At 33.0% G+C, this 23,508-nt stretch overlaps 1 protein-coding gene across 6 annotated transcripts in view; it reads right to left on the reverse strand.

Annotated features, from left to right (window-relative positions):
* Positions 1–3,599: 3,599 nt before the first annotated feature.
* RB1CC1 (RB1 inducible coiled-coil 1) overlaps positions 3,600–23,508 on the reverse strand; it is a 105,355-nt gene continuing 85,446 nt past the window's right edge. For 3 of the 6 annotated variants that reach the window (XM_077166747.1, XM_077166746.1, XM_077166748.1), the window contains 9 exons: positions 22,002–22,088; positions 20,064–20,172; positions 17,178–17,400; positions 12,929–12,983; positions 11,863–11,910; positions 9,126–9,184; positions 6,832–6,968; positions 5,740–5,810; positions 3,600–5,013 (listed from right to left, as the gene is read on the reverse strand). In XM_077166747.1, coding sequence (XP_077022862.1) covers positions 4,936–5,013; positions 5,740–5,810; positions 6,832–6,968; positions 9,126–9,184; positions 11,863–11,910; positions 12,929–12,983; positions 17,178–17,400; positions 20,064–20,172; positions 22,002–22,088 — 867 coding nt within the window. In that variant the 3' untranslated portion in view covers positions 3,600–4,935. The remainder of the gene's footprint in view (positions 5,014–5,739; positions 5,811–6,831; positions 6,969–9,125; positions 9,185–11,862; positions 11,911–12,928; positions 12,984–17,177; positions 17,401–20,063; positions 20,173–22,001; positions 22,089–23,508) is intronic. The other 3 variants (XM_077166749.1, XM_077166751.1, XM_077166750.1) reach the window with 3 other exon arrangements.

Consider the following 23,508-nt stretch of genomic DNA (forward strand, 5'->3'; position numbering starts at 1 on the left):
GATTTCTGAATGACTCCGTGCCTAACAGAAACAATTTATAAAAGAACACAAAATGGAATGGCATCAAATTTTTCAACAGTAAAATTGAATGTCTGAAAAATTCTAAATTCAGTTAAACTATAATTCAAAATGTATTCCTATTATATTTGCAAAGATTTTGAAAGTTTCTCTCTCACTGATTCTTTCCTTCGAAGAAGCTTGATCATAACATCAGCAAGAGAGATGAGAGAAGAATGTTAAGGACAATCTTAAAATGATAGCTATGAAAGAGTAGGATTAAAAGGCAGCCAGAACATTAACTAGTTTCATCCCCCTAACCCATATTATTGACAGCTCCTTCCAACATGAAAAAGTTAGAATGGGCATAGCCCAAATACCCCTAAAGAGAGGGACAGAAAGATCAAAGGTGATGGTGGAGTTATACAGAGAAGGTAGGGTCTAACAAATGAATGACTGCTGAATCATTAAACCGATATTTCTTTTTGTCTCTAGTACCACAGAGCAGCTAGAAATAAAAACCTAAAATGGTGGAATTATAACCCATACCAAACTCTGAAATCTGTTCTACAGTAGCTGCAATGTACTTTGAAATGTAATGTTTTGTATGTTATTTTTCACACACACACACGAGGAGTATAACAGAGAAGATAGGATATAACAAATGAATATGACTGCTGCATCATTATATTGCTATTTCTTATGGTCTCCAGTCTTGAAGTAGCTAGAAGAAAAAAGGAAAAATCATGGAACTGTAACGCATACCAAACTTTAAAATCTGCTCTATAACTACTTATTAAAATTAACTTGGAAAAAAACAGAGGCTTGTGATAGGATTTTGGCTCACTGAGTTGAAACCAAAATGAAAGGAAATAAAGCTGAACAGATCGCATTTAGTCTTACCAAACAAAAGAGGTGATAAGGAAAGACTGCCTTTCATCCAGGAGCAGTGGCTCATTAAGAAGAAAACGGAAACTGAGGAACTTAAAGAGATGGGAACAAGATACTGAACTGGAAATGGGAGATGATTATAGTTTAGATCTTCAGAAGTACTGAAATTTAATGGATTCATCAGAAAAATATGATACCAGAGATCTGGGAAGGCCATAATGCAGCTGATTATATTGATACTGATATCAATGAAGAAATTGGAAGAGTTAGAAAAAGAACTAAGAACAGCTGCTGGAGAGTATGACGCTGAATCTGAAAGTGAAGATGAAGAAATGGCAGAAATCTGACAGTTTGCAAACTAAAGAAAAAAAGACAAAAAATTCTGCAGTCCAAAGAACACACAGGGACCCAGGATGCCTCAAACTGCTAAAAAGGTTCAGCAGCAAGTTTTTGAGAATGCAATGCGTAGTCTTGCTGTTGACATGGATGATATAATACAATGCCCACTATGCAGTCCAGGCAAGATCTCAAGAGCATTACCAGGAAAAGAAAACGGCAAGACTCTGTTCCACCTTCTTGCATAGCCCAGAGTCGTGGTCGCTCTTGAACTCCACATGATGTTGCTGGTCTTAGGGATGTCAAGATGGTAATGAAAGCCAAGGGTATGATGAAGAATGTTCAAAAGATGATGAACTGCTTGGGGAAGAAAGGGGAGGCAGAGAGACATGTGTTTTTATTGATGCCCAGACTTTTACTCTCTGGAAAGAAGAAAGCTGATAAAAAGGACAGACGCTAAGTGTCCTTTTCAATTGAAATTGTCTGATTTTTGGTTTCGTTTGCTTTGGTTTGGTATGGTTTCATAAAGTTGGAGTAATGATCTACAAAATGAAAAAGGCAATGAAAATAAGTAAGGCACTTGCTGCTTTGCTGGAAATCATGGTTAACTATACAGGCGTGAGAATTTTTGTTCTTGCATATTATTTCAAATATTTTAAGCAGACAGTGGTTTCTGTGTTGAATGGTGTTTTTTTGCTTCAGAGTTGCAGAACTGTAAAGACTGATGTGATGACACTAACCCTGACATCACTTCTGATGGAGAAAACCCTGATTTTCTTTTGCCAAGGGGAGCTTTGCTTTACCACACACAAATAGCCCTTTTTTTTGTGGAAAATATCCCCACTGTGGACTTGGGGAGAAAGCTACCAGAGGACCGTAGTTTGTAGGCATGGGAGCAAATGGACATTTATGAATATATTAGAACCCAGGGCTTCAAATGCTGTCAAATTATTTTCCATTCCTCTGTACAATGCATAATTGTAAAACTGTCTACAATTACTTTATCCAAAGTAAACTTTGAGAAAGTACTTTAAAAGAAAATGTACTTGGAAATTTGTTTTGTATACCTGTTATATCTCACAATTAAAAAAAAAAGCCCAGATTTATTTGAAGCAGGAGAGCTAATGGTTCCAAAAAGGGGGCCTCTGAAAGATATGGGACCTGATAAAATATTTGAAGAAACCTCTAAAAGGATTAAGGATGTGATAATTAATAGTACAAACTTTCAAAGAAAAAGATGGGCTTATAAGAAAGGAAATATAATCATAGCTTAGAACTTGGGTCAGCAGAGAAGATGTCAAGTCATGATAATGTGAATCCTAATAAACAAACTAGAATGTAATATTCAATATAAGCAAGATAAAGAGAAGTAGTATTAGGAGTTAAATCTCCATATTATGAGAAAGTAAATTTATGATGTCAAACTGATTTATCAAGAAACAGCAGTGTAGTTTACAAACTGGCACACCAGATAAAATAGCCAAAAAGGTAAAAGCAACCACCTCCAGGGAGCAGTATCAGGGAATAAGGCAGGGGTCTTGGGATATAGTACTATTTTTTTTTTTTAACCATGAGTATATTCTACAACATGATATTTTTGTTAAATAAAAAGAAAATGAAAGCTTTTATGTGTGTTGCTTATTCTGTTAACTCTAACAAAATAAAACTACCCATATCAAGAATGTTTAAAGTTTTCTTACAGTAAAATGTGACTTAAATATTCATTCAATCATGTAAACAAAATCATATTTCTATCAGAGTGTGAAGAGTGACTTCAATGGCTCCAGTTATACTGTACAGGGACTTGTTGGGTGCTTAATGTATGTCTGACACTGTTAAAAGCACTTTATATATAGACTCTATTATCATCACATTTTCTATATGAGAAAACTAAGGTTCAGAATTTAGGCAATTTGCCCAAAATTAAATTTAAAGCTGGTACTGGAACTCAAGCATTTTGACACCAAAGCACAGCTTTTAACCACCCAAAGCCTGAGGAGTTGAGAGTCTCAAGTTTCATTTTTCTTCTTTTTACCTAAGAATACTACTTTATTACCTGTTTTGTTTTATAAAGCTATACATGAAAATGGACAGGATGGTTATAAAACAGGATATAAGAAAAACCATAAACAACAAAAGCCATCATAATGGTAATGATAGGATGGGCTTGGCATCTTGTATCAATACCTCACAATCCCACAGCACAAGGACCATGGAGGGAATTTTAAGGCTCCGATGAAGTCATAACGACCTCTCTAGCAGATTCAATTAGATCAAACCAAATCTGCCTAACAATAAACCACCTCACCTATAAGGTAATTTAATGCTTTTGTGTCCATTATGTAAAGATGTTATGGAAGGATTGAAGAGAAACGTGAAATCATTTGTTTATTTATTCATTAATATGTCGTCAAATTCAGTTTTCTATAGTATTTCTTCCATTTTGTGTATTATTAGATACACACATTTAAAAAAATATTTAACTTATTTTTATGAAGAAATTATTTTCTGAAAAAGAATAATTTTATTATTGTTTTCTAACAAGAAACCTAAAATGAATCTCATGCAACTCAACTAACTCATTTAAATCCCTTTGTTCAATGGCAACTTTTCTAAAGATCTACATTACACAGTTCTATTCTATTTAACACTGCTTTATCCTGCTACACAGTATATAGTTAAAAGTTAAAGAATATTTTTGTAACAAACAAGTTTCTCTTTGATATGATACAGAACAATTTTTCACACTTCCCAGCAGTCACTCAAATTTATTAAAAAATGTATCCTTTTTTAAAAGGCACACACACTTACAGGTTTGAATCTTTATTGTTTTAAAATTCTACATGTCTTTTACAATACAATATTTTGTTATTTAAATGACCTCTATATGGTTAATGTACAATGAATATCTTTTTTTCCTGAAACTCAACCATGAATTACGATTTCATCAAAATGATTATTTTAAACAGCGTAATAAAGATGTTGGGAAGGTTTGAATGCTCATTTGAAACTATCAATTGCACAGACTCTCCCCCACTTCAGGACCCAGATGACCAATATTTTCAAAGTGCTTTTGAAGACTGCTGAGTAATTATGGCTGATCTTAAAATCAGTCAATCTAATTACAGAGTTCTTTTTTTCTTTTTTCCTTGAAACATCAAAGGGCATTAAAAAAAAAAATGAAACAATTTGCTTTAGTAATCTACAAAGGCAAACTCAAAATTATGATTATCTGCATGCATTAACACTCCTCTTTAAATAGTTTTGAAGAATTTACACATTTTATAAAGAATAAGTTAAAGAGTGCAAGTATTCTGATACTGATTTCACAAAAGGACAAATGCTGGTAATAATAACTAACATTTAACATCTACGATCAAGCAAATATATATTTAACAGGCAATTAACATGGCTAATCATAAGCCACAAAGCACAGGGGATGCCCTTTGAGAAAATGAACTAGTTTGGTCCGCCTTTCTAGAGTTATCTGGGTAAAAACAAAACCAAAACCATTTTAATTCAGCCAAGGGTTTTGATGAATTTATTGTTCCTAAAATGTAGCCAGTTAAAAAGTAAATGTTGTACACCAATGAAGTATATTGTCACATTGAATTTTGTATAAAAAGATGGCCTGCTATTTTTGGAGTGGTAAATGAGTACTGTAGGACAATTCAGAAAAATGTCATCGGATATATTAATTTCTTCTATAAGTTATACTTTCTTATTCCATGACACAGCTTTCACTCTGTAAAATTTTGTCCCCAAAGGAACTTTAAATCTGTTTTGTGCCTAAGAGAAAAAGAAAAGAGGGAATCACTTCAATGATTACACCAAATGACACAGGTACTTTCCTAATACACTGCTCAATGCTGGAGTACTGGAGAGGAGAGGTCTTTATCAAACTACACAAGAGTCACTCCTCATCAGAGCGGATTTACTGAACTGCTGTTACCGATAATCATTGCTAAGGAATATAAAATTTACTACAAAGTGAGCTTTATGTCATTATTTTAAGTATCAATATGATTCAGCTCCAGTTAATGTTTTGCAGCCCCAAGGCCCAAAATTGCAGTCAGGCAGAAAGAATACTCAGTAGATTTCACAAATTCTAAAGCAGTGATCTTGCTGACATTATACTCAACTTGTATTTTTTAGCCATGAAGTTTTTCACATTTTTTTTTCAATGGGATATAGTATGAAAATAAGAAAACACTGACTCCAGAATTCACTTTTGGTCACCAGTTACGCATTGTTGTTCTTTTGCAAATAAAAACACCTTTAACTTACAAGTTATAGGACAGAAACTTTGTAGTAACAGCCATGTATAAGTGATCTACCTTTATTATCTAAAGGCAAATAACAAATATTTATAAAATTGATAAAACTCACTCATTAAATTTAAGTTCTAACTCAAGGGCTAAGAGACCAAGAACAGCACTAGCAATGATTTCCATCTAAAGCTGTGGGAGAATCTTTTTCTAATTTCTAGGATTGTATCATATGATTACATTTTACCTTTTTAGCTTGACAGTATTCCTTTTCCATTACTTTTCCAAGTACCCAGGGCCTTCTAGATGCACCTGAAGCTAATGAATAAAATCATTAATTTCATTTGAATGTAATGTCATTATTCATAAGAATATAACTGCTGGAATTAAAACTCAGATTGAGATCCTCATGAGTGAAAGTATAGGTAAGACTTTAAAAAGTACTGGTATCAGTGAAATGCACATCAATTTATAAAATAAAGCTGAATTCATGTTTTTTTCAACTGTAATGTATGGCTTTTATCACTCAATTAATTATAGATGGTATATCAAACCTTAAAACACAGTTCGAGGAATACTAAAATCTGAATGCAAATCATGACTTACATCTAACTCAACAGTGCCATCTACTGAAAGAGCTAACCAAGATGACCTTTCCTCTATCTGAAAGCATAGTTGTGCAGTACTAGTTTCCTGGAAGGGCCTGAGCACAAGCCCTCAAGGACAGAAACTGGCACATTTCCCACCAGGTATTAACTGAGCACCAACTGTCTTTATACTGCGAAGCCAAGGCATGATAAAGGTGTCAAAAAAGTATATAAAAGGGCAATACTTGCTGGAAGGGAAGTTGGAAAATATGTGAGGGGAACACTTTTATAAATGAAAGTATTAACCAGTTTATTGTAAAACAAGGTAGGGACAAAGGATGATACATGGGACAGAAAAAAACATTTCATAATATAAGTTAAGATTTTTTAAGCCAAAAAGAAAAAAAAAAGGGCAATGTTCTTATAAACAAACCAGCATGCATCAGGCTTGAACAGGTTTTATTTATGAAAATTTTGGCTTAATATAATTCTACTACACAGGGGTATGAGATGTTGAACCAATCGTACCTATGATCAACAGATAAACTGCATAAACTACACTCCAATAGTGGAATTAATTTAGTAGAACCCACTAAAATAGGCTTGAATAATGCAAATTTTATTTAAAAAAACAGTTTAAGCAGACTTTCCTCTTACTAACTCAATTGTGAAATAATCAGAAAACTGGAAAAAAACCTGTAATATAATTTTTCCACTCTGTTTAGTATTTTAGTTATGGATGTGACACTTACCACCCTCACCTGGTTTGAGATCCAGGGCAGGTAGAGACTCTGAATGTAGAAAATATAAAGTTGGACTAACAGTAAATAATACATAATTGTCATGGCGTTCATCCAGGATTATGAGTACCAAATCTCCCACCTGAAAACTGAATAAAGGAATGTAATTTTATTGCACAGAAAAGTTACTGTGACAACATAAGTACATATTCAGCAATGTTCCCCTACATATTCAAATATTAATGTAATATTAAGTTTCACTGACTTAATAGTCTTTTTGTACTCTGTACAGCTTCTAATGGAAATGCTGGTCATATACAGATGTTCAAAACCAAACTCTTCCTTAATAAAATTTCCATTATCTAATGTTTTAAAAAAAGTGCTTGGATGAGGGGATGGGGAATGCAACCACATTATTTCATCCAGTCATAAGAGGAAGACTGTTGTCCAAATTTTTCATTTTACACCAAGAAACAGAAGTTCAGAAAGAAGGAAATTACACATCATCACAGTGGCAAAGAAAGAATTAGATCCGGCTCCCCCAATCTCTCAGCCTAGTACTCTTCAATTGGCAAGAAAAAGCAATTGAGCTAGGCCCATGTGCTTAATGAGGTCTATTCAAGTTATTACAAATCATTGGCTTAGGGAACAGACCTGGGAGAAAGTTAATGGTAAAGAGAAAAGTGAATACACTGCCAACATGCCTTAAGTGACATCTTCAGAGCCCTTAGTCATGTTCAAGACATCAATAAATGGGCAAAGGATTGACCAAAAATGACATACAAATGGCCAGTAAGTACATGAAAAGATGCTCAACATCAATCATTAGGGAAATGCAAACCAAAACCACAACTATATACCATGTCACACCTACTAGGATGGCTAGAATAACAATAACAAATGAAAGAAAGTGCTGGTAAGGAGAAACTGGAGCCCTCATGCACTGCTTTGTGGGTTAAAATGGCAAATTTTATGTTATGTATATGTTATCACAATTAGAAAAAAAATTAGTGATCATAACTCCATATACCATAGCTTTCTATGATAATATTTGCAATACATAGAAATGCTTTGGTTTCTTTTCATTTCTCTAGGATTTTCATAACAATAACAGTATAAACTCAACCATTTCCCTCCAAACAAAACAACAGAACAAAATACCAGCAGACCTTTAAAATCAATCTCCTATTTCTTAGTTGCCAAGATCAATTAATTTAATAGGTCCCATACCTGATAAGTCAAGCTTAGCTATTGTCACCTTTAGAGGATAACTTGTATTCATTAACTATTTATTCCTCAAATACTTATAGATAATCTACCTTCTATGTGGTAGACACTGTGTGATCACCAGAAGATACGACCTTAAAAAGATAAAGGAGCCCTCCCTCTGACAATGTTATTTAAGCTTATCGCTCTCCAATCTCTGAAAGATCCTAAGGCTACCCACTGATTTGATATCCAGGTGGGAAAGAAATACCACTCAGTAGCCCTTTCACATCTGAAGTTAAATTATAATGAGATGCCAAAGGTCAGTAACCGTGGCATACTTCACAACACAAATTTGGTCAATAGATCTATTATAAATAAACGAAACAATGGATTTTTTTTTTGAAACTGGGTCAGTGGCTTTTGCATCCATCCAGTCAGGTAAAGAATACTAACAACTATTCACAAACTAACAATGCTTTATTATTCCACCACAGACCCTCATTTCAAACAAACCAAACAAACAACAACGTATTATTATGGGGTTGTTTGGTACAAGAAAATTGGCTAGTAAGTTATTCACCTGATAAATTTAATAGTGCATTATGAATATGTATCATGTCAATAAAATTAAAATGAGGAACACTAACTTTAAGGCTCTCCAATCTAAAATGAAAAAGAGTGAGGAGGTAAATGAGACTTTAAAAAAGGTAGCACTAGCTGAAAAGTCAAGAAGTCTTCAAGGCTTTAGATGTGAATGATCAGTAAAGCTGTAACAGGAATGTTTTTTGAAATTTAGCATGGAATACACAGGCCTGGTCGATGTCGGAGCTCAAGACATGGACCGTGCTCCCTGCAGACAAGCTATCACCCCAATTCGCAATCAAGAGTTTTTAATAGAATCCTACTGTTTCCAGAATAACAATTTAGGAACATTTATTTTCTAATAAAAAAAATTTGAGTACCACTGAGCACAGAAAAACCAGTCCTAATGCAGTCACTTTTGGATCAAAGCCACAGAAATACATTTTCATTATACTATTTAATCCAGTAATTTTTTTCATAAGGAACAAAGTCCAAAATATAAATAAAATACTTACTCTCTAATAGCTATTTTTTCAGAATGCCTTGAAGATACCGAAGACATGCTCTGAGACATCTTTAAAAACAAGAAATAAAACAACAACAACAAAAAAAACAGTTAGCAAAGTAACACAACATGTACTTAATTTATTTGAATATTATAACATACAGCCAAGTCTGTATCCCAGGTTTCAAAGAGTCGAAACTTACTTATCGCTTATTTTCATTAATCTTAATTCAATTACTACAATAATCAGTTTCACTGGCCAAAGTTATTTTTACTTATGGTACTTACTTGACCAAGTTTTGTTGGAGTATAGAGTTACAATATTTATAAAATTTCATATCCAATCTCAAAATTAAAATGTGATAGAGCTAGAGACTGACATGTCAAAAATAGCATACCTATTTCCAAATCTTTCTTTTGGCAAGAGGGAAAAAATGCTTCCAAAGCCCAATATCCAAATACGAAAAACAAACAAAAAAAATTCAATACTACTCTGGTTGAAATGGCAGTGTAAAACTCTGACAGCTGATAAATTCCCTCTTCTCATCTTCAAGGCAATTCCTGAAATACATTAGTCTAAAAACCCCACTATTTTCAGAAATTGCTGTATTGGCCACCCACTTCCTGTTCTGATAGTGAGTACAATGGAATGGTACATGCGGACTGATGTGATGTTGCCTTAAACGGGACTGCTCTGCTCTTAACACAGACTTCAGCCCATCTCTCACACCATCAAATGTGGGACATTTTCCAAGATCTTGGGACCTGAAAAGGTAGCAAGACTTCCTCTTTGCCAACCAAAGTAGGCCATACGTATGACAAAACAAACCAAGGAAAGACTGCTTGGTTTCTCTTTGTTTTTTTTTTTTTTTTTTTTTTTTTTTTTTTTTTAAAGGAAAGACAGAGAGAAGGAAGGAAGGATAGAAGGAAGGAAGGAAGGAAGAAAGGGAAACATTTTTAAACATTTTCTTGTTTTATTGTATTCTGTTTCTCCGTTTTTTGTTACATGGGCTGGGGCCGGGAATCGAACCGAGGTCCTCCGGCATAGCAGGCAAGCACCTTGCCCGCTGAGCCACCGCGGCCCGCCTCTCTTTGTTTTTTAATCTAATTTTAATACTTTGAATTTCTTCCATTTTCCTATGAAAACTATATGGTACACTGCAGGGTTTCAGTTAGTGCTTAAAAAACAAATGTGAAAGAACAACAAATAATAAATACAATGGCCTAAAAGTGGTAATAATGTATGATCAAAAAATGGTCTATGCCCTGCCAATGAAGACAAATTTGACCATCCATTTTTCAGTTAATATGCAATTCAATTTGTTTAGTTTAAATCAAGATTTAAGTTGCTCATATAATTATTACAAAAGAGGGCTTAGATTTCAGGAAGGCTATCTGAATACAGTTGTAAATTTATATGAAAGTATGATCTACATTTAGATACTTCTCAGGGTGGGAATGGGTGCTCTTTGGACATGAAAGGCAAAATGTGTTCATTCATAAATATTTCCCAAGCATTTATTGTACACCGGGAACTATTCTAGGTGCTAGGAACACAGCAATGAACAAAACTAACCAGAAACCACTGCCAAATACATGTTGAGTGATATGTGGGATTGGCAACTCTTCTAAATCTTCAGAATTAGCCTTAAAATTGTTTTGGTGATAAATTAATAATTGACATTCTAATCACTATAGAATTAGTATGTGATTTTTGCCCTTCAAATGAATAAAGGCACTCAAAGGAAAGAAGATACATCATTCTAAGATATTTTACTTTGAAAAAAGCTGAATTCTGAACAGTATATTAAAACACTTTCAAAGTACAGACTACAGCCTTAAATTGCTATTTTTAAAAATAATTTTATTGACAATCTTCACACACAGTCCATACATGGTGTACAATCAATGGCTCACAATATCATCACATAGTTGTGTACTCCTCACCATGAGGACATGTTTACATTTGTAAACAGTAATTGTTAGAATCTGAAAAATGAAATAATTGATTGAAGCTTACTGATTGTAAAACTTCAGTTGGCTGCTTTAAGTACTATACTCGATTTAAATTCACAACTAAGAGCAAAGCCAAGGTAATTCAGAAGACCACACATGGTCCCATGCTTTTCATTCACTTAAAAAAATGTTCAAGAATCATGAAAAGATATTGTACACTAATTAAACACACTTGTTAGAGTGAACGTGTCACTCTCTAAAAGGTTTATGAGGCACAGTTCTAACTTATTTTACTGACTTTACTGAGAATTCTAACTTGAGATCACACCACAAATAATCATGGAATCCTAAGAAATTATAAAGAGTATATTAATAACCAGAATTTTTTTACCGTGTTTAAAAGCATCTTAGTACAGTATTTCGCTTGATCAGATTTACAGTCTCACTGAGACATTTCTTTTTTCTTCATTTCTTTTGCTAGAGAGATGCAAATGTTCAAAAAAATGATCATGGTGATGAATACACAACTATGTGACAATATTGTGAGCCACTGATTGTAACTATGTCTGGAATGTTTGTATGTTTGTTTGTTGTTTACAATTTAAAAAAAAAAGGCTAATGAAACCTGACCCAACTTTATCATTCTAGATATCAACAGTCATCAGTGACCAACATGGCTCAACAAAACTACTGGACTCAAAGCACACATCGTTCTGATGGTGCAACTTTATAATGAAATGTAATGCAATAATTTTAAAACGTTAAGATCAATTTGCAAGCAAAAAACTTACAAGTCTTTGATTTAACCGCTTATTTTCTTCTTCTTTCAACTGCAGTGTCTACAGGGGAAAAAAAAACTGGGGTTTATCCTTGTACTTACTCAAATGAAGCTAAACAGCATTATCGTAGAAAATTTCTCAATCTTCAGAACAATGTTTACTTGTGATATGAAACAATGGGGAAAGTATTTTATTTTCTAGGAACCCTTTCCAACTATTTTCATCATTTACTGGCAACATTTACCTAAGCCAAGTGCTTTCAAACTTAATATATACTAGAACTATCTGTGAAACTTGTGAATACTAAATGCAGATATCTGAGACCTCTCCCCAGATATTCTCTTTTAGGAGGACTGGCCTAAGAGGAGTGATCTGCATTTAGAACATACATCTCAGGTGAATCTGATGTAGGTGGGTCACACCCTTTAAGTAAACAAAACAAACTACATGCTACATTTGAACAAAGCTGCATAATTCTGACTATCCTTCAGACAATTAAGATTGTAGAAAACAAAGACCTTGTTGAAAATCTTAAGGGCTTAAGGATCGAAAATGGACCCATAAACCAAGATTTGCCAAACACGTACAAAAATTAGATCTTATCTGATAATACAACTTGGGAGAACTCTTTATTGCCAATTTTCTACTATTCATTTCAATTAATATTTATCAAAACCATAGCTCTTCTCTTTCTTCATTACTTACTTATTCTTATATTTCTGCCCAAGTTTTTAAAAAGAAGAACATTTCATATTCTGTTTTGGAAACAAAATTCATATTTATGATAATTCTCCGAAATTCTCATGAATAAAACCTTATTCTATGTATTTATTCAACCTTTTTCACTAACATAGACTTCATTAATCATGACAAATGAGAAGTCTCTAAGAGTACTGTCAATTGTTTAGATTCTTGAAAAACAAAATTATAATCACAAAAATAAATATAAAAATGATTTAATTTTTAAACACAAATAGAAATAGGCTAATAAAGTATACTTTCAGAAGAAAATTTATTTAACTGCATCCCCAAAGTGAACACTATTAAACACCATATTTCAAGAAAATAATTTACTTACTCGTTCTAATAGCATTATTCTCTGTTTTTCTTCAGATAACATATGGACATTTTCTCTAGAAATGAGAAAATGATTTCATTCAGTTTCAAGCTTTAAAATTCTGAACTCTAAATTCTTCCAGAATATTGGAGAAATTTACATACTAACTCAGAACACTTTTAAAGCGTACAAGTTTATATTTATACTACACTTTCAAAGTAGCCAGTTTAGGCTGGTTTATGTTTCAGCGTTGTACATTCATTGTACCAGAGGCCCTTACCCTAAACATCCAAAACATAATTAGAAAAAAGAACCACATAGGTTTTTAAATTCTTATAGAAGTATAATTCTCAAACTACATTTAAAGCACCTGGACAGGAGGCAGGATTTATGCCTTCTTCTAAATGCAAATTCTTAACAGAAGGAAACTTTTCCCAACCAAGGTCATGAGATTTATTCCTATGCATTTTTTTTTTCTAAGAGTTTTATAATTTTAGCTCTTATATTTAGGCCTATAAACCATTTTCAAGGGCTCAACTTCATTTTCTTATATGTGGATATCCTGCTGTCACAGCACTATTTGTTGAAAAGGCTTTTATTTTCCCATATTCCCCATATTTTTCCATCCTCAATACTAAGTAAGGGTTCACTTGACCACAAATGTAAGGTTTAATTCCTGGCCTCTCAAACCAATTTATATGTCAGGCCTCAAGCCAGCACTATACTCAGGACTATCACGGCTTTACAGTGCCTTCAGAAATCATGAAATCAGGAAGGGTGAGTCCTCCAATTTTGTTCTTCTTTATTAAAGATTGTTTCGGCTATTCAGGGTCCCTTGCACCTCCATATGAATTTCAGGATCAGCTTGTTCATTTCTGCAAAAAGGCAACTGGACTTTTAAAAGTGATTACAATGAATCTGGGGAGTATTTCCGTCTGAACAAGACTAAGTCTTCTGAGCCATGAGCATGCAATTACATTTTGTAATTTTCAATGTACAAATCTTGAATTTCTTTTGTTATATTTATTCCAAAGTCTTTTATTCTTTTTGACTCTTAATGAATTATTCATGCTTAATGAATGGAATTGTGAATGTTTGCACAATTCATTGCTAGTATACAGAGATACAACTGATTTTGGCATACTGATCTTGTACCCTGGAACCTTGCTGAACATATTTATTACTTCTAATAGTTTTTTCAGGAATTTCTTAAGATATATATATATGAGATCATGTGAATAGAGATACATTAACTTTTTCCTTTATTCTTCTTGCCTAAGTGTACAAGCTAGAATCACCAGTACAATGTTGAGTAGACGTGCAGATATTCTTGTCTCATTCCTGATTTTAGGGGCAAAGCAGTCTTTCCCCATTTAATTTATTTATTAATTTAATTTATTAGTTCTTTTTTTTTTTTTTTGTAGATACCCTTTATCAGGCTGAGGATGTTCCTATCAATTCCCAATTTCTTGAGTGTTTTCATCATGAAAGGTGCTGGATTTTGTCAAATACTTTTTCTTCATCTATTCAGATGGTCATGAAATTTTTGTTTTTATTCTATTTATATGCTGTATGATGTTAACTGATTTTTGGTAAAGCAACCTCGTTTCCCTGAGATAAATCTCACTTGGTCATAATGAATACTTCTTCATAGGTTGTTAGATTCAGTTTGCTAGTACTCTGTTGAGGATTTTCACATCTACATTCGTAAGATACATTGTTCTGTAGTTTTCTTTTCTCATGATGTTTTTCTCTGGTTTTGCCATTGGGCCCTCAAGAAACAAGTTGGGAAGTATTACTTCCTTTTCTGTTTTTTTTAGAAAATTCTGGAGGAACTGGTATTAATTAAATATGTGGCACTTTTATCCTTAATGTCTTCTTGCATTCTGAAGTTTAAAATTTTGATGTAATAATATTTATTGGTCTTTTCCTAGGATGTCCCGACCATAAATTTAGAAGTCTCCTATTTTCCTTAATAATTTTAACATATTTTTAAAAATTTAGTCTTTGATATATAAGTAATCTATTTTTGTGTATAAGGTGAAACTAGGCACTAACCTAGCCCCACCCCCAAACAATGGGTAACCAATTATGTCTCACATTCTAAGGAGTCTATCCTTTCCCAAACTGCTTTAAAATGCCAGATGTAATTTTCCACTCATCCATGGGTTTGACCATCAATTCTGTTAGTCTATCTGTGGCTATACCAACAATGTAGTGAATTACTATGAACTAGATAAAACATACAGTTGGAAAAATGCTTACTCTTTGATCTTTTAAAAACATTATCAACTATGCATATTATTTTTCTTTATGAATTTCAGCAAACTTAACTAATTTTTACCAACTTATTCTATTGGAATTTTGGTTTTAGATTAATATAAGAATAAATCTACTGAGACAATAAAGTCTTTATGATACTGTATACATTTCTTTCTGTGACCATGGTGCATCTTTCCAAGTTAATGTTTAGATCTTTTCTCCCCAACTGCTTTCTCTACAAGGACCTTAAACAATTTTTTTGTTAACTAAATTGTCACTAACAAGTCATGCCTTTATATTTTTGCTGTGATCTTTTATACGTATTCAAACTGTCTTTCTTTTCAAATTGGGTTTTGTGATAAACCATATAAACTATTTTTTAAAAATATATCTAATGCCTGAATTCTGATAGACTCTAATTCTAATAGTTTGTTAAATCTCTTAGGTTTGAAAAGGGTATTATCCTGAAATGATGGCAGTTTAGTCTCTTTTTTTCTGAATTTTATTATTTCCTGTCTTATTGAATAGCAATAGTGGCACAAGTGGCATTCTTATACCTTCTAAATTTATGGAAAATAGTTCTAAATATTTCAACATTATAATGACATATACTGTATCTTCCATGCATGCCCATCAAATTAAGAAAATTTCTATAAAGGTTTTAAAATAGTTATTTGTAATGAATGAATACTGAATTTTACCAAATGCCATTTCTGCATCTACAAAGATAATCATATGAAACTTTTCATGTAATCCGTAACTACAGTTACATTGAGGGATATTCTAATGTTTAACTATTACTATCATATTTTTGAAATATTTCATTTGGCCATGGAAACTATATTATCTTAATTCTGCCACAAAGTAATCCATATGCTGATTCTCTACATCTATATTCACAAGTGAGATTCTCTTCACAACATTCTATTCTCTAGAATTTTAAAAATCATTTATATACCTGTGGTTATGTACTCCTTTTCAATCCACTTATTTATTTGTACTTTATTTTAGCTTTATAAACTACAAAATAGCCTTTTATTTTGTTTATATTAGATCATTCACATTTATTATTTCCATTTTCTAATACATGTACTTGAGGCTATAAAGTTCTCCCAGAGTACCACTCTTATTATATTCCTCAGTGTTTGATAGTTTTCTTTAGTTCTGAATAACTCGATTTTCATTTTTATATTAAATCCAGGTATTCAAATTTCCAGATATATGGACTGCCACCTTTGCAATTAATTTTTAATATTTTTGTTCTATGTTTAGTGGCCTGAATAATATCAGTGTAACTTTGAACCTTCCTTTGTGATATGGCATATAGTTGCCTTTAACTGTCCTATTAAATTGTCAACTATATCATTCTATTTCTTCATTTCTTTATTTATTTTTACTTCATTACTGTTTCCTGTAAAAGAAATATGCTATTCTGTGGATAAAAAAATTTCTTAATATAGTTTTAAGCCATTTTTTATTCATACAGAGTTTATCTTTTTTTAATTACGAAATATAACATTATATATACAAAAAAGCAATAAATTTCCAAGTACATTTTAACAAGGAGTTACAGAACAGATTTTAAAGTTTAGTATGGGTTACAGTTTATCAAAGTCACATTTTAAAGCTACAAGTTAGTAAATGATTAATTTTTGATAAACTGTACCCCTTATCTATATGAATATCCTTTTTTTAATCTTTTTAAGAGCCTTTTGCTTTGAGATCTATATTTGATGATAAAAAATAAGCCACCATTATTTTAGGTACACACTTATGTGTAGTATGAAAAGACCCAACAAATAATCCATATGGACACAAAATCAGTACTGTTAAAAATATTCCTCACATTTATAGTTTAAAAGTTGTAATGAAATAACCTTATGACATACGGGTTGTGGACAACCAGTAATATTAACTATCTCTTCCATCTTCATAGCTTTATACTTTACAGAATTGCAGCTAGTGGTTTAAAAGCCTTAAATACACAAAGACAGACTGAAATACTCACTGTACAGACATCATGCTTGTCTCCATTGCTGAATCTGATCTTCCATCATCTACTGTTTCCATGCCTGATTTCTCTGCTTCCCCTGAGAGTTCAGGTGCACAAGCTCCATAAAGTTCTGGAGCTGCAGCCAAGTTGCTACTACGCAACTTACTGACTTCTTCTTCAAGTTTTTTCTTTTCCTCAAGCAAACGAGCACGATCTTCAGAAAGTGACTCTATCAAATCTGAAGCCCCAACCCAATGAAATAAGCATTATTTAATGGAAAAGATTTCATATGAATACTTTTTAAGGGGCATTAAAAGTAAATCACATTCTTGATAATGAAAATGTTCAAAAATTGACTGCGGTGATGAATGCACAACTATATGATGATATTGTGAACCACTGACTGTATACTCTGGGTAATTATATGGTGTATGAGAATCCATATAGATTCAGTGGTAGAATGCTTGCCTTCCCTGCGGGAGACTCAGGTTCAATTTCTAGAAAATCGATTTCTGGAAAATTGAACCTGCCCCCCCATCCTCCCAATAAAAGGGATCAGTAATTCAAGGAAAAAGGAATAATAAGAAATCTTTTCAAAGAAGCAAAGTATTCCACAGGAAAGCTTAGCTGAAGGACTTCTAAATAAAGAAGACAGATTGAACCCTGCATTAACTTTTGTTTCTTCCTAAACCCCAATAAGTCAACAGAACAGGGATTTTTTTTTTAAGGTACAAGCTCATGAAAATAAGCAGAACTGGAGAGGCCACACAGAAATTAAATTTCGGAATATGAAAAGTTCTAATTTAGCTCATCCAAGATAGCGAGTTTCTAAGCCAGCAATGGGGAAAACTAAAACAATTTGATGCGAATGCCAATATTCTTAAGACTCAGAAATTGGTGACATGATATCTTCCTGGAAGTTAGGAGAAGGAGGGAGGGAGGGGGGATTAAAAAAAAAAAGCTGACTGGACGAAAGTTGCTTTAAGAAGCAATTATAATGTTAAGTGAATTTCACCTCAATAAAAAGATGACAAAGACCCAGAAGACAAAGCAGCAGCAGCAGCAATCAGATCTCTAGAACCCTACCTGCCTAATCAAAAGGAAATATATTCTCTGGACATAAAGACAACTGTTGAGGGCCAGAGTACTGTTTCAGGGGATTAAGGGAATATTTTCAGCTCAGCCTGTTTCCCAAAGACAAAATATTACAGGATCCTTTTCTAAAAAGTCTAATCAGTCTAAGAAGAAAGATCTAAGAATTCAGACACTGAAGGTTCTTCAATGACATGACCAATGCCAGATTATTATACAATGAAGCCCACAAACAAGACCCACATACTTAGAGCTTCTAAACAGCCTTCAAGGCTCTTAAAGATAAGTAGCCTACCAAGCCACTGAAGAAATCCTACCAAGCCACTGAAGAAATCCTACCAAGCCACTGAAGAAAGTCTCCAGCATAAAAAATAAATGAAAATATAAACAGAAAAAGAAAAAATCCTCAACTGAGAGAACAGGGAAAATAAAGCATACAATTTATAACCTCAAAAGATAAAAAGATATTGCATCATGAAATCATATTGAGAGACTACTGGCAGAAATGAAAAACTCAGTAAAAGGCTTGAAAGATACAGTTGAAGAAGTCTGCCAGAAAGGGGAGCAAAATGACAAAAGGACAGAAAATAGGAGTGTGGAGATAAGAAAAGGATCATTCAAGGACGCTTAATATTTGAGTAAGAGTCCTAGAAATCACCAAAGAAATAACTTAAGAAAATTTCCCAGAACAGAAAGGCCTACATTTTCAGATGAAAAGGCCCACTTACCCAGCATGATATTTGAAAACAGAACCACCAGAAAAACATGTGAATGTGACATTCAGAACACTAAGGAAAAAAGAGAAGATTACAAAATATTTCAGAAAAGAAATGTTTAAAGATCAGGAAGTAGGCTGGAAGTCATAAGAAAATGGAGCACTGTTTTGAAAATTCTGAGGAAAAATGATTTCCAGCCCAGAATCATCATATATCACTTAAGTACAGAGGCATAACGAAGACATTTTCAGACATACAGAGTCTTGAAAAGTTACCTTTATGTAGTTTCTCAAGAAGCTACTGAAGGATGCATACCACCAAAACGAGAGTCAACCAAAAGAAGGCATGGGATACAAGACACAGACACTTCATCTCCTGAGAAAGGCAATGGGCTTGCCTATAAGACCAAAATGGTGAAGGGATACTGCAGGAAATCAGCTGCATGGTAGGCACAGAAAATAGCCAGGCCAGATTGGAGCAAGTGGAAAAGTTCTGGAAAAGACTTCTTCAAGAAGGTGAAAATGACAGGAAATGATGAGTTTCAAAGTGTTGAAAGGAAAATCAGACAACTGTGGAAACTTTCAGGTTGAATTAATTATAAGTATTGAGAAAATCAAGCAACCAAAACAAGACAATTGTTAACCTGAGGGTAAATATATTCATGGTATAATATTCTACAAAACTATGTGAAAAGTATTTATGAAGTTATAGTAATGAAAACCTGAATCCCAATTCAACCAAGATGGGAAGTGTGCATGTATACAATAGTGGAATGGTAGGTGGCAGTAATGTAAGAGAATTCAGTCTTTATTTTCCATGGGGGGAAGTCATTAGATAATGTCTAAAATGGAAATACTGTGAAATAACAGTGTAAGCATGTTATTTAGAGATAGGAAGATACATCTCAAAAGAAATGGCTTAAAGATTTGAAAGTTTTGCCTCTGAGGAAGGAAGGAGGGAGCAGAGGAGACTGATCTTTAAACCATGCAGAATTATTTGACTCTCTAAACTATGTGCACAAATAACTGTAAGAAAAATAAAACAAATTTGAAACCAGAAAAATAAAATTAAATCACAACAAAACGGTACTAACCTTTATCCCGTTCCTGTTGCTGCATTGTACTTTTCAATTTATCACTAAGGTCATTTATTATGTTTTCTTTTTTCATTTTCTCTCTTGTTAAAACAGTGTTAAAATTGGTCTGGAACAACAGAACGATAACTACTTAAATTATCTGCATGTACTTAGCAGCTAGAGCTTAGAAAACACTCCTGCAAATATCTGAGTGGTGGATTTGTATGTGAAGAAAATACAGTGATTCAAGAATGATGTTTAATTTCAAATAAAAATGCTAACATTGTTTAAAACAAAGCTGTTACTACAGTACAGCTTATATTTTCTTGCTTCCATATTATATATTCCAGTATCTTCCAAATAAATCCCATCCTCTCAATAATGTTCCCAAATTTATTGTCAGAGGAAAAGCATCAGCAAATTATTTTTTTGTGAAATTTCGGGGAGAAAAAGAAGTATACTTTTAGAGATGACTTAATCCAGTCTCCTCCTCTTATTTGGATATTTGCAATGCCTCCTGGACCTCTGATTGATAATGGTTTGATTTGCTACTCTCTAGTTTATACAAACTTTATTGTTGCCTGAAAATGGCATTGAACAGGGCTCATAACTCCACTTGGCAATTGTAACGGTTACATTAATATTTTAATTAATTACTTTTTTAATATTTGGTTGTAACAAAGGTACAGCATCAATGCTAAGTGTCAATAATAAGGGGTATTAAGAGTATGGGTTTCTTCTTTTTGAAGTAATGAATATATTATAAAATTGATTGTGGTGAGGAATCATACAACTCTGTGAATACACTGCGAGCCATAGATTGTACACCCTGGATGAATGTATGGTGCGTGAATATATCTCAATAAACCTGCCCTAAAAAACTCAAAATGATGTTTATTTTGTTGGATAGGTTTCAAATATATTCAGATAACCCTGGAAGGTATGCAATATATTTTATTTAGCAAATAAATGAATAAACATCTTTAAAGAAAAAAATAGCATTTATAATATCACAAAAACAATGAAATATTTAGGTAAAAATAAAATATTTATAAAATCTATATGCAGAAAATAAAAAATAAAGATTTGAAGATCTAAATAAATGGGGTAATATTCTCTTTTCATGAATTGAAAGATGTCAATTCATTACGACTTGATCTTTAGATTCAATTACATTCTATTAAAAATACCATGAAATTTTATAGATTTCAACCAACTGATTTTAAAGACCTCTTTTTAAAAAATTTTAACACAATTTTAATGATATATTTTACATATTCACATTCTATGCAATCATTCAAAGTTTACAATCAATGGCTCACAGCATCACATAGCTGTGCATTTATCACAATCAACTTTTTTGCTTTTATGAAAATAACATACATACAAAAAAGCAATAAATTTCAGAGTACACTGAAACAATTAGTTGTAGAACAGATTTCAGAGTTTGGTATGGGTTACAGTTCCACAATTTTAGGTTTTTACTTCAAGCTGCTCCAAGACTGAAGACTAAAATAAATATCAATATAATGATGCAGGAACCATACTCATTTGTTAAACCCTACCGTCTCTATGTATCTTTACCTTCATCTTTGATCTTTCTCCCATTCTTTAGGGGTATTTGGGCTATGCCCATTCTAACGTTTTCATGTTGGAAGGGGGCTGTCAATAATATGGGATAGAGGGATGGAACTAGTTGATGTTCTAGAGAGGTTGGCCCCTCTGCATTTTAGGACTTATCTGGTCTAGGAACCCAACAGGAGATTGTTGGTTTCTAGAAAGTAATCCTAGTACATGTAACCTCTACAGAATCTCATATAATGCCCTAGATATTCTTTAGGGTTGACAGGAATAGTTTTGGTAGCAGTTTGACAAAGTATGATAGGTAGCAAGGTCTAACATGAAACTAGTGTAAGAGCCTCTTGACTCTATTTGAACTCTCTCAACCACTAATACCTTTTTTGTTACACTTCTTTTCCCCCTTTTGGTTAGGATGGCATTGTCCACGGTGTCAAGGCCAGGCTCATCCCTGGAAGCCATATCCTATGTAGGAGGGAGGGTAAATAATTTCACTTGCAGAGTTGGGCTTAGAGAGAGGCCACATCTGAGCAACAAAAGACGTCCTCTGGAAATAACTCTTAGGCATAACCTATAGGTAGGCTAAGCTTCTCCACTACATAGATAAGCACTGCTGCTTTTTAAAAGAAGACTGAAGTATTAACATTTTCTTTTGCAAAATCTCCATTTATAAAGACCTTCTCGAAAAGTAAGCGCAACAGATCCCTGGTAAAATTATCTAAATTGATTCCTCCCCGTCTCCTGGCCAAGCATTTCCCAATTGAAATTTTAAGAATTTATCTAATACACAATGAAAATTTTTTTTTGAGTTTTACAGTTCTTGCGCAATTAATAACAGCAATAATGGTGACAACAAAAGAATATAGCATATTTAGATAAAAATTTAATGAAATCATTTTGATCCACCTAACCAGAAAGCTGATACAGAAAGATTCTCTCAAGCAGAATATTTATGATATGGCTTTGTATTAAGCATTTGTTTATATATAGAAAGTATTAACTATTTTATTTATTTTCATCTTTGCTGTATTGTAAAATTAAATGGGTTTATAAATACATTATCATAAATTATAACAGGCATATAAAAGAGAGCTAGTTAAGATGAGAACAAACTTGGCCCAAGATAGCAGAAACCTTATTGACCTAGGCATAAATTACTATTTTAATCTTAAATAACTTCCACTTCATATACACATTGTTTAAAATCTGAAGATACTTTGGAAATTATTTTTCCTAATCTCACTTTACAGATATTAAAAGAGGCCCGGAGACATACGGAACTGAATTAGACAGCTGTCAGTTATATATTTCGGGGCTTCATTAATTAATTTATCTTCTACTTTATTTTGGAAATCTGAAATTGTGTATGTATATGTACAAAGAGCAGACAGAGAAGATGTGAGACAGAAAGATGAATTTAATGTAAAATGAAGACACAAAAGAATCTATAAATCCAAATTTTCAGAGACAGAGACAAATCATTGACCTTGACCTCTTTGTTGGCAATTCTTAATGTTGGCTACTTCACCTCCCTGTATACTTACATGCCTTGGCAACCTTGAAGCCATACTTTTATCTGTTGTATTTTTTTCCTGCTCTTTCTCATTTCCTTTTGCTGGTTCCTCTTTCTTTACTCATTTTAAAGCATCTGAGGGCTCTGAACTAGACCTCTTTATTTCTATTTCCTGATTTACATTTTTAAATTCTAAAATTATACTCATTTGATCATAATATTTTAAGAAAACTACAACAAAATGTTAAATTTATTTATCATCTAAAATATATATGCCAGTTTTAGAAATGTTTCCTTTGGGATAAAAAAAAGTCTATCAGTACTGTCCCTAGCCTGAATTCCAACAACCATTCACCCTGTTCCTACAGCTGC

The sequence above is a fragment of the Tamandua tetradactyla genome, chromosome 6, assembly GCF_023851605.1.
Source record: "Tamandua tetradactyla isolate mTamTet1 chromosome 6, mTamTet1.pri, whole genome shotgun sequence".
NCBI lineage: Eukaryota > Metazoa > Chordata > Mammalia > Pilosa > Myrmecophagidae > Tamandua > Tamandua tetradactyla.